Below are 13148 nucleotides of genomic sequence, written 5' to 3'. Positions count from 1 at the left end.
GAAAACTGAAAAAACGAATCGTTATACGTTTTTCATTTTGGTTTTGGAGACAAATAATGAAGAAAACAGTTGTTTTTTCATTTTCTTATTTTTGGTTTTATATTGAAAAAGAATGAATGAATGATACATGGATTGTTCTGCTGCTGTAGTGGAGAGGAGGAGACAGAGACTGCGTTTAGTGGAACGATTATTGACCGTAATGATTTGTGGGAGGACAATGGCAGCTGACTGATTAGTTGGGAGTCTTTCTGGTTGGATTTGCACTCCTTCATCTCTGTGCGTAGGTGGTCGCTATGGGCCTTTACTTCGGCAAAGGCGTGTACCTCCAGAGTTCTTGGAACGTTCTGGACGGCCTCCTGGTGTTCGTATCCCTGGTGGACATCCTGGTGTCGATGGCATCCGCCGGGGGAAATCGAATCTTGGGCATCCTACGGGTCCTTCGCTTGCTCCGAACTCTGAGACCACTGAGGTAAAGCACACACTGTACTAGATCACTAACTTTCAAACATTTGGTATTATATTTTGTCATTTTTTTACATCTTTTTATATATTATTGAACGTCCTTTAGAGTGATAAGCCGCGCGCCTGGTCTCAAACTGGTTGTGGAGACGCTGATCACCTCTCTCAGACCGATTGGAAACATTGTCCTCATCTGCTGTGCATTCTTCATCGTTTTTGGCATTCTTGGAGTTCAGGTACATGACTATTTCTGCACATTAAAGGTCTTATATTACACAAAATAGACTTTTGTGAGCTTTTAAGCATGTTAAAATTAGGGGTGTCAAATTATCGCGTTAATTGTGATTAATTAATTACAGTCATATTTAGCGCGTTATGTTTTTTAATCGCGTTAATCTCATTTTTAATCTCTAACTTTAGTGTTTCTGTATGTGAGTTGCTTTATTATAAAACCTGTTTTTATGTGTTGTTGGGACAACAACACACACACAAAAACACATTTATAATTTTTTTTATTTCGGTAATTCCACTCATTGTCGGAAACCCACACAAAACGCGCGCAGTAAGAGCGATGTAAACGTCATGTTCACGTTGGCGGCGTCAGTCACACACAGTGGAACGAGAGCCAGTAGAACAGAGGCAGCAGTGCACAGGTAAAAACACATTCGTGTCTTGGAAATTATTCTCCCGACGTGAAATATAAAAGAAAATAACAAATATAAAATCGCCTACAACTTAAATGTCACTGGTGAAAACAACCTGCATAGACTCATGATGTCTGCACTACTGTCCTATAGTGACCTGCCACATGAGGGGACACGCACACAAACACACACAAACACACACACACAAACACACACAAACACAAACACACACAAACACACACCTTCATCATCGTCATCAACCTGAGAACGCGCGGACCACGTTTCCTTCCGTAGTTACTGCGCGGACACCGACGTGCTCCCGTGAGCCGCGTGTGGATCGTGTTTTCTGGCGTACGCTGCGTAAACCGCGCTTCCTCCTGTGCGCCTCTAAACCAGAACTAACACCAAGACTAAAACCAGGACTAATCCAGTCCAGGACTAAACCAGGACTAAACCAGGTCTAAACCAGGACTAAACCAGGACTAAACCAGAACTAAAACCAGAACTAAAACCAGGTCTAAACCAGGACTAAACCAGTGATCTCATATATAAAGCATTTCTCTAAGGAAAGACTGGACTTTTTATTGTCTTTAAGTAGACAAAAGTTATTATGTTCAGATTTCCTCGTCTTTGCTACTTTACAGCAAACAGTTTCTTATTCATGGAGACTTGGGCTCAACAGCCAAATTGGAGAGATTTGTTAAACAATAAATGACTTTATAAAGTCACTTTTTTTTATCTATATCAGTCTTTTGATCTGCCACAATAATGTAATAATGAATTTAAATGAAAATACCTCAAATTGAAGCTTTTCTCAGCAATTTTTAGGTGAGATTAAAATGAGATTAATTAGATTAATTAATTACAGATCATAATTAATTAATCTCTCAATTTTTTTAATCGCATGACAGCACTAGTTAAAATGTTGTTACCTCATCAAAAACAAACCCAGAGTCGTATTTTGTTTCATTCACACGTTTGCGTAATCCTTTATTATTACTGTATTTCTCGAACTATAAGTCACTCTTGGAGTATAAGTCGCACCAGCCAAAAAATGCTGAAAAAAAAACATATAAGTTGCACCGGACTATAAGGAATATACTTTTTGTGGGAAAATATTTTATTAAATCAGATACCAGGAACAGACATTTTATCTTGAAAGGCCAGTTCTAGTAATAACAATAGAAGAGAGAACAACAGACTGTTAACGTCACATATGAACAGTTCTTCAGATAAACTATAACATAAACAACAGAACAGAACAAGTTACCCCAAACATACAAAAAAATCCACTGAATTCTTCATCCTTGGTGTCACCTCTGAGCAAGTCCGGAGGTAAACAGAGCACCGCTTCCTCTTCTGTGTAGCTGTCGCCAGACTCAACATCAGTTCCAATTAGAATTATTCCGGCCTTTCTGAATCCCAACAGGATGGTTTCGGTGTCACTAAAGTCACTTAAATATTTAATTTTCAGTGGTTCAGAAGTAATGGTGCAATCGACTGACATACAGACAGGACAGGGGCTCTTTCTGCAGGAGACATGTGCAGTAGAGTGAAGTGACAGTGGTACAGGAGGAACAGGAGCAGCAGATACTGACATACTTATAGCCTGAAAAATAGTCTGCCTACATCTCCAAAGCTGAAATGCTCTATTCCACCTTGTGATGTCATGAAGCAGTAGTTTTTGAGTTTACAGCTCCCTTTCACCTTTAGTTCAGTAGAGACTGGCAAAAGGGTTCAAATCAGCCAAATGATTCCAGTGAAGATGCATGAAGTTTCAAAACACAACAGAGCACTTACTTTATTACCACGTGACATCACAAGATGGAACAGATTGTTTTCAGTTTGACAAAAAAGCTTAAATATGCAGGGTTTGTGTGTTCAACACGTATGAATGAAACAAAACACAACTCCAGGTCTGTTTGTGATGAGGAAACAGCATTATAGCAGAAAACAGATCAGAAAATAGTTTAATAATGATTGTTAAATTTTCAAACCTAATTGTGTTCCCTCCTGCACAAAAGGCTATTGTAGCTTAAAATAAATAGGGCAGAGCTCCAGAGTGCTGCAGGTGATAGAAAAGTGAGTTGGAATGTAAATGAGCTGCTGATAATGGCTTATATTCACACAAAGTTTAAAAAAAAAAAAAATGCTCAAGGGACAAAATGTTACATCTGAAAATTACCTCTTTTGTCTACTTTCAAGCTGGTCCACTGAGTTATTAATGCGCATAATTGTTTGGCACTACATTTTGCTGCCCTTAGGTATAGACCACACACATTTATATGTTTCAATTCTCTCTGTTTTTTAAAGGGCCTGTACCTGATTTCAGTCTCTGAGCCAGGAACATGTTCATTTTTACTTAGAACCTCTAGCCCGTCCAGTTAGTTAGTGACTTTCAGCCTCTGGGATACTGCGCTGTGACAAACAACTGTCTGGGAGAGTGTCAGGCAGTTTCCTTAGAGTTCTCAAATCTCTGCCTATTTTTGTAGCTCTTGAAAATGCACCGTGACAGAGCATTAAGTGTCTGGGACAGTGTCAGGCAGCTGCTTTCCCAAGATTCTTAGTAATAATGTGAGATTGGAGATTGGCGGAAAAGAGGTGATCCTGTCATTAACTCCTTTTTTATTGTGATCAAATTTTAATTTAAGTGTAATTATTTGCAGTTGTACAGGTTCCAGTTGGCCTTGTAATTTCCTCCATTTTAAACCCCACACCTCCCACCCTGAAACTCCCAACTGATGGACATCTACAGAAAACATATGTACACACACATACATACACATATAGAAGACACACACATATATTATGTATATGTTTTCGTTGTGGATGCAGTGTTCGTTCACACTAATCCGACTGAAAACGGCTCCAGAGACAGAACGATCTGGTGCCGCCAGCTCCTACAAATTCATTTGAGTACGAATCTGATTCGGCACTGTGTGGACGCCCGAAAACACTGATACGCTGATGTAGTTCTATGCGCCTTTAAAGTAGCTAATTCAGCCCCAAAACGCTGAAGAGGCTAGAATATATGTCCATTCATATATACGGTCTATGTGTATGATCGTATGCATAGACCGTATAATTTCTGAAAAGTTTAACATGAACCATCTCCAACACAGTAGAAGAACAGAACAAACTCACCATCAGCAGAACATCCCTGTGTCACAGAAAGAACACATATAATCCATTGAGTCGTGTCCTTTAGTCTGACAGAACCTTAACCGCACCAACGCACAATAGTGAGCTGTTTTTTTAGCACTTAGTTTGTGCAAATGAGCCATGTGGTTTGAAGTTTTGTTTCTATAAAACGTACACAAATCTGCTCAAAGCTGTGTGGATAGGGAAGACTTGCGGACACAGAAATGAGTCAGTCCTCTGAGCCGCCATGCTCGACTTAAAATCCAGTGTTACGCTAAGTAACACCTGAAACTCGTCGTCGGTCCATGACGCTTACACTTGCCATCTCCCTCGGCTCAAAATCAACTGCTGCAACTTCAGACTTCCTTGTTTTTACCGTAGCCAGCCGTTTCAGGTGGTTTTGTGTTACTGTGTGGACAGAGAACGCTTTGATTGCGAATACAGAAACGACGTGTCTGGATGCAGATTGTTTCCGATAAGCTGATACAGTGATACATGGATCCGTTTGAGTGTAAACGGGGTCTAAGAGTATACATATTGTGTCATTCTATGAAAATACACTATAATAAAAGGTCTCCAAATAACAACAATACATTCAGACTCAATTTGATCAATAGACTTTAACTTCTTTAACTTCTGTATTAGTTACGACCCAAGAAAATGCTTTGTGAAATAAATAGACTACATTTTACTGTCTCAATTATTTTCTAGTGTAGCAGCTTTAATCATACAATAGATCAGACTCTGGCCCGGGGGCCAGATTTGGCCCACGATATAATTATATTTGGCTGACGAGGTCATATCAAATCTGTATTAGAGCTGCCCGCCGGCTACAGATAAGCTGTAGAGTCATTATTTATTTAAAGTTTTGTTATTATTTTATATTCTGCTTGTTCTGGATTCAATGTTTAAGCCAAACTATTATTAAACATTTATTTTAATAAGAAAAGGTTTAACATTACTTATCTTGAAAGAAGAGAAAACATGCAGATGTTGTTGACATTTTTCAAGTTTAGTTAGTTTGGCCCACGACTTAGTCCCAGTTTTTAATTTTGGCCTCTGTGAATTTGAGTTTAAGGCCCCTGTAACAGATAATGTAAAGAGTATTTCATATACACATACATTCAAATCAGGTACAGGCCCTATTAACTTGTTTTTACACTTTTCTTGATAAAAGTTATAACATGTAATTTTGCCAGAACAGTGATCTGTACCACAAACACAGCACACAAGATAAATAGTTATGTGTATTTAAAGTTGAATATTTGTTTGTTTGAAAGAAAGAATTACTCGATATTCTTAACAGAAGTGATGCAAATGATTTTGTACAGAAAAGTGAAAAGTGCAGTCCAGAAGGTCTTCACTTAGTATGTATGACATGTCTCTGTTTTAACAAAGTTTTGAATTACCATAATAGCCTTTACACCTTATCTCCAGTACTATATGATGATAAGGGTGTTCAGATAAAGTCAGTCAGTCTTGTGCTGCATACAGAGCAGTACAGAGCAGATGGAACACACAACAGGCCTGTATGCATTTACAGTACAGTACAGTGCTGCTTGCTCTTTATTTATCTCTGCTGTCTTCAGTGCTTTGTAAGTTTGTCCTGGCACATCTGTCTGTCACTGTGCAGCTGTTCAAAGGGAAGTTCTTCCACTGCGAGGGCCGGGACCTCAGCAACATCACCAACAAGACCCAGTGTCTGGAGGCAGGGTACCGCTGGGTTCGCCGCAAGTACAACTTCGACAACTTAGGACAGGTGAGTGACAGGTTCAGTGTGTTCACATTGATTACATTTTTATACGTACAATTTTAGTAGTGTACATTCACTGGCAGTGTACATAAACAACCAAATAAATTGAAATTTGGTGACTGAATGTGAATCATCTTTGAAATATTTCTTTTCTGTTTTGACATTTTGATTTAATAATGCCAGTGTCTTTGTTATAAAATGTAGTTTTATTGTCTTTCAGAGTTTGTATTGTCTAGATCAGTGTTTCCCAAACTTTTTTTCTGGGGACCCATATTTTAAAAGTCACAAACCTTCGTAACCCAAGTCAATAGACATTATTCATAAACCGCAAAATAAAGGTGGATCTTTGACCATTGTTAAACATTAATGAAGATATTTTATTTTTGACTGAGTAGAGCTGGGTAACATTAAGAAGTTGCCAATATGATACATACCTCGATACATAGGCCACAATACGATACATACCTCAAGTACTGTGCATTTTTGATTCAGTGCAATATATTTCAAAATGATTTGATACAGTTCAATAAAAAAATAAAGGTTAAATCATGGCTGTGATTCTAAAAGTCTTTGTTAAACCACTTCTTGTGCAAAGTTCATATGAAACACAAACATTTTAATCATCAAAACAGTGAAAATATAAAATGTGTCACATAAACAGGTTTCCTTTCTCTAAACAAACAATGAAACTGTAGCGCTGTAACCAAATAATACAGTAAAATTTTGTGAAATATACCAAAACATACTCTTGGCGATATATAGATACAGCAGCCCACGATATCGATACTGTATCATCACATTAAACGATATTTAGATATTTTTGCACACCCCTATGACTGAGTGATCGTGTCTCTCTGAACAGTTAGTATTACCGTATTTTCCGGGCTATTAGACGCGCTCTTAAGCCTCTAACTCCATCAAAAACGACTGCGCGCGACACAATCCAGAGCGCCCTATACACGAATCCACTCAGGTGTCCCAGCATGACTTCAGTAAACTACAAAGCAGCACCACCAGCAGTGCACGCAAACAAGCACGGAGCAGACAACGACCGTGCAGCGAAACACACCCACAGCCACACTCACCACTCCACGCCGACGAGGAACAGAACAGAGGAACGAACCGAAAAAGTGAGTGCAATGTGCCACTTCTAGACACGACTGAACAACTGAGTCACTGCGAAAACGCCGACAATCCGTTGGTCCCAGACAGCACCCTCCCTGCACGCCACAACTGAACAAAGCCCAGAGTCACCGTGAACGCCACAAACAAACAAAACCACTCACCCATCACACTGTGAAGAGAGTTCGAAAATAGGCCATTCAGTGACAGTGTGCCTTATAATCCAGACCGGCCAATAGTGCGGAAAATACGGTTCTCAAGTTTTAAATGATGAAAATTGAACCAGAAATAAAAGGATCCATAAGTCGCTTATTTGGACAGTAAATGTAGAACATTTCTGTTTCTTTTCAACATTCAATTGAACCAGCAACATTGAAACAAAACAGTCAATAAAATAAGGATAAAAAGATTAGAAATTATACAAAACATGTCTTAATATTTCAACCTACATGCAGATCGTGATAAGGCGACCCAAAAAAAATCTCAGCAACCCAGTCTTTGGGAAACAATGGTGTAGAAACTGATCGCAATTATCAAATATACCTATATTTAGTCAATCACAAGTAGTTGATTTATCATCATCCTAATTCCAAATATTCCGTAAAATTCAAACTCTCTTCATGGATCAAAGTAAATGTTAGTCTACATGATCTTTGTGCTTGTTAATTCTGCTTTTTAACATGCCGCTGCAAACAGAAAAGTGTCTAAGGAAATTCTGCTGTAGTTCATGATGAGACTTAATAAGGGGTTATTATCAAAAGGGATTATTTGAGAAATATAAATTGAGCTATTGACTATTTATATCATTATAAAAACAAATTCCACTACAACAATGTTTGGACAATCAGAATTTACAGCACTAGTCAAATATTTGGACACTTCCTCATTCAAAGTGTGTCTTAGAATATTCAGTATGTTATCATTATTTTAAAATTTGAATTGAATTTGAATTTATATCGAGGAGCATGGCGCCAGGGGCCTCCAAATCTCCATGAGTCACTAGAGTTTCGTTGTCTTTTTGAGATCAGAAAGTCTCCAAAATTACAAGAAAAAATAATCTACATTAGCATAAAACTTTCCCTGAAGTCAATATTAGTCCAGTGTAACTACATTACATGAGCCGGAGGAAGCAGTTCGACTTCTCTTACATAAGCAGAGATGATTTATGTCTGCGGACAGTAGCACAAAGACACTGGAGTCCCTTCCATCTGAGACTGACAGCTGCTCTTAAACCTGACTGATGTCTCTTCTGTCTTTAATAACTGTCCGTCCCGCAGGCCCTCATGTCCCTTTTCGTCCTGTCGTGCAAAGACGGCTGGGTCAGCATCATGTATGACGGGCTGGACGCGGTCGGGGTAGACCTGCAAGTGAGCGCACACACTCCACTACACACACACACACACACACACACACACACTACACACACACACACACACACACACACACACACACACACACACACACACACACACACACACACACACACAGAGGGCAGGGTGAGTAATACCACAATGAGACGAGATGAGACATTGAGCATTCAGCGCTGGGTGGACTTCATGTCTCCAAATTATCCTTCTGTTTGGTGTCAGCCGGGTGCATTTGATCAGCAGCATAATATTAGGACACAGGTAACTGAAAAAAGATGAATTTCACACAGTTTTATGTCTTAGAATGTTCTAGGACACCAGCACTATTTATGGAAAAGGTGACACTTGGTAAGAATGTTGAATACAATATTTTCATCACTTAAGCAACAAAAATCCAACTTATATCAATATCAAAACATATTATTATTATTAAATTATAGAATAAGTGGCAATGTCAAGCTAAATTAAAAACAAGATAAGATCATACAGATAACTGGACTTAGAAATAGTAATATTGTTTTCAACATACTGTAATAAATTTTCCCCCCCTGGATATAACAATAGGTGTCATTGTTTTTTTTTATTTTAAAGAGGGGGTATTATGCAAAACTAGGTTTTTGGAGCTTTCTACCATGTAATACCATACCATGAATCTGTATTTATCAAGCACTCAGAAAAGAACTATACAAAAAGCATAAAAATCACATACATAAAGCACAAAAACAATGATGCAACAAAACATCCATCCATTCATGTTTGATCTGTTCATTCCCCCGCTCTATTCGGACCCTCCTTACAGTTGGCAGTACGAGACCCACACAGCAATTTTTCATAAAGCAGGATATGAAACAATACACTACATGGTGTAAGGCAAGGCAAGTTTATTTGTTTAGCACAATTCATACACAGAGTCAATCAACATGCTTTACAGAATAAGAAATACATTAAAATCACAATAAAAAAAACTAATCAAAACATAAATAATCATCATAAAATTAAAATAAAAAAAGAGAGAGACATTAAATTAGAGAAAAGAGTGCAGAATGAAAAATAAAAACCTTTCAGTCGTACGCAGCTAAACAGAACTGTTCTGAGCCTGGATTTAAACAGTCAAAGTAGAAACCTGAGTGAAGTGAATATAACATTTAAAACCATAAAAGGTAACATGGTGGTCTAAATAAAATGATATGTTAACAGTGAACAGAAGTGTAGTACCCCTCCTTTAACCTTGTCAGCTTCAAGGCAGAATTGTTCATACTTGCCCAAATATATATTGTTTTTTTTTTACATTTATAAGAAAATTAGGGACTTTTTTTTTTGCTTACTATTCACTGCTCTGATTTACAAAGTGCAGTTTACAAATATTTGTTTTATGTTTTTTTGTTTTGTTATTTAATGATAATTTATCATAGGTGACCATGTGCAAAGTATAGATTTTTGCGATATCGACTGATGCGATTCCCAGGCTTAGTGCTTGTTCGGCAGTGTTGGAAGTATGAGTAATCTAACAGCATCTAGACCAGATAAAGCACTGCACACTGAGCTGTGTAGACTGTCTGTATATGTGCGAGCTGGAGCTCTGTTTGGTGTCAGCGGCTTCACTTGATTCTTTTGTTTCTAAAAAAGACCACTGCGAGGATAAGACAGCTTTAAGAAGAGGAAAAGCTAGAGGAATAATAGATTTGAGTTGACAGTGCTGACTCAGGACTTACATTGTTGTGTTGTTTCTCTCTCTTCTCCTCTCTGTCTTTTGTCATCCATCTTGTTTTTTTTTTTTTTTGTCCCAATGCTACCTGGTATTTCTCTTCTTCGCTTTCAGCCCATAAGGAACCATAACCCCTGGATGCTGCTGTTCTTCATCTCCTTCCTCCTCATCGTCAGCTTCTTCGTGCTCAACATGTTCGTGGGCGTGGTGGTGGAGAACTTCCACAAGTGCCGGCAGCAGCAGGAGGAGGAGGAGGCCCGGATCAGGGAGGAGAAGAGGCAGAAGCGGTTGGAGAAGAGAAGGAGAAGTAAGAGCCTGCTGGACACATCAAATACACACCAGTCTAGTTGGGTTGGATAGAATAATAGAATAGTCCCAAGTTAGTTTCCCATGTTGGGCTGGAATTTAAAGGGCCAATATTACACTATTTTCTGGTCTATGTTATAATGTGTTTCCTTCTCACATGTTTAACTCTGCATATTTATCCTGAGTTCTTAGTCCAGTGAGGTTCTGACAGTTTATGTTTTTAGGTTCTTTTTGAGACCAAGTGTTTGTTTTCATACTGACAGTTTGGGCTGCTCACTGCGGTCTTCCTTAGACCTGTAATGATAAAAGGTTTTGCTGGACGATTAAGAAATTATTGTCATTTGCTTGTTTGCGGGCTTGCTGCATTTGTCGCATGCGGACCACTGAGACATATCCCACTCACTAGTGTTGGTATTTGGTATCATGACTTGTTTTGTCACACGACGATGAACTGTTTGATGCTCTGACAGCGGTGCTAGTCAAAGAGAGAGATAGAAGCCTTTTGACATTCAGTCTCTTTCGTAGAGAGCGAGCGAGACGAGGAAAACAAACAAGCATGCAAATAGAAATGATCAGGGGCAGTTATCGGGTTTGTTAAAAGTTATCATACAAATAATTGATTTATTGGTTATCATTACAGGTTTAGTCTTCTTCAGAATGGTCATGTGATGTTGCTGTGACGTGTCCGGTCAGTTGATTTAAACAGGTTTTGGTGCTGTCTTCCTACCGGAGGAGGCAGGACGACAGCGCCATCTGCAGTCCCACTTCCTGTAATGTTATACGAAATACCCTGCATGTCCTGCAATAAAACACAATCAAACACAATCAGGGAAAGAGGAAGGGCGTTCAGTACACGGAAAAAGGTACATAGGACAGAATGCGAGAAGGAAACAGCGAAACTCAAATTGGCCATTTCTGACCATTGTAAAAGAGAGAACCACGTTATGGACTGGGACGGAGCAAACATCATTCGGACAGAGGAAAACAAACACCGTCGCTGGATTAAAGAAACAGTTGAAATACGGAAAAGTGCCCACGGGACGATAAACCGGGATGAGGGGCTTTTTTACTCTCACACACCTGGGACACTGTCCTGAGGAAGACAGACTGCAGATGGCGCTGTCGTCCTGCCTCCACCACAGCGCCAAAACCTGTTTAAATCAGCTGAGCGACATGTCACAGCAACATCACGTGACCACTCTGAAGAAGAGCACTAGTGAGGAGCACTGTTGGACAAGTGACTTTAAAAATGTAATGTGTTATTTATGACTTGTTACTGTCATTTCAAAGTCATTTGTTACATTACAATATTACTGCATTTAAAAAGGAAGACATTACATTACTATTGCATTACTTTAAGTTACTCTCACCAAAATAACTGCGAAGATGCTGAACTTTTGCTCTGTATATGGACTGAACCAGGACTAAACCAGAACTGAACCAGAACTGAACCAGGACTGAAACAGGATTAACCAGGACTGAACCAGGACTAAACCAGGTCTAATTTAGAAATGACCCAGGTCTAAACCAGGTCTAAACAAGGACTAAACCTGGACTAAACCAGGACTAAACCAAGACCAAACCAGGACTAATCTTGGACTAGAATTTGGAATCTCAGACTGCCTCCTGAGAGAGCTCCGGTCCCGTGGAACAGGGTGTGTATAAAGCGCGATCGGGCGTCAGCTGCAGTTCGCCCCGTGGAGCACTGAGTTCTGCGCTGGTCCTTTCGCCCGCGGTCACCTGACAGTGTATGTGGGCGCTTGTCCGGCATTTCACTGCTGCTGATATCTCGGTGATTTTAGCAAATTTGTATGAAGAAAAACCCACCACTTCAATCCAGGTTAAAAAAGCATTGTCACGAGTAAAATATTACCATTTTTTTCCCTGTAATGCCGAACATTACTGCGTTACAGCAAAAAGCAACGCATTAGAGTAATCCATTACTTTTATAAAATGTTACTCCCAACACTGGTGAGCAGTCGAAACTGTCAGGTATGAAAACAAACTCTTGGTCTGAAAAAAAATCTAATAATATAGCCTGAGTTCTTCTCTGAAACAGAAAACACTCTGTTCCATCTTGTGATGTCATGTGGTAATACTGGAAAAGGTTCACTCCGCACACCTTCACTGGAATCATTTGGATAAATCCAGCCCTGGAATTGCCAATCTCTACCAAACAAAGGGTAAAAAGTAGCTTGAAACTTCATGACATCACAAGGTGGAACAGAGCATTCTGAGTTTTGGTGTGGTAGAGCAAATCCAGTGTTACTCAAACATGTGTGAACGAAACAAAATATAACTCTAGGTCTGTTTTTTGATGAGGTAACAACATTCTAACATGGGTTAAAACTCACAAGAGACAGTTTTGCATTTGACAGGTTTTCGTTTTTAATTCTAATTTAGGTTGGTAGATAGTTCCTGTGGTAAATATTTATCATAGTTTTACATTAGTGAAGTGGAAAAAAATGGAATAAAAGTACAAAAACACAGGAAGTAGCACTGAGATCTAAAACAGAATCCCTCTAACTGTGTCACCAACACGGAAAACTCCATCCAAAATGCAGGGACGATTTACAAGCAAGAGCTGTAATTTTCTCACAGTTTAAACATTTATTTTGCAAAATACCCAACCAGGAACTTCTCCAAAAATT

At 39.0% G+C, this 13148-nt stretch overlaps 1 protein-coding gene across 1 annotated transcript in view; it reads left to right on the top strand.

Annotated features, from left to right (window-relative positions):
• Positions 1-13148, top strand: part of cacna1hb (calcium channel, voltage-dependent, T type, alpha 1H subunit b) — a 218369-nt gene that overhangs the window by 165496 nt on the left and 39725 nt on the right. Inside the window, exons 22-26 of the mRNA XM_055157997.1 lie at positions 285-469; positions 569-695; positions 5878-6003; positions 8397-8486; positions 10306-10498. Of these exons, the coding sequence (XP_055013972.1) occupies positions 285-469; positions 569-695; positions 5878-6003; positions 8397-8486; positions 10306-10498 (721 nt within the window). The remainder of the gene's footprint in view (positions 1-284; positions 470-568; positions 696-5877; positions 6004-8396; positions 8487-10305; positions 10499-13148) is intronic.

Source organism: Boleophthalmus pectinirostris, unplaced genomic scaffold, assembly GCF_026225935.1.
Source record: "Boleophthalmus pectinirostris isolate CB_2022bp ecotype Guang Dong unplaced genomic scaffold, ASM2622593v1 HiC_scaffold_22, whole genome shotgun sequence".
NCBI classification, from domain to species: Eukaryota; Metazoa; Chordata; class Actinopteri; order Gobiiformes; family Gobiidae; genus Boleophthalmus; species Boleophthalmus pectinirostris.
The sequence above is the reverse complement of the archived record's forward strand: the minus strand, read 5'-3'. Positions and strand labels throughout refer to the sequence as shown.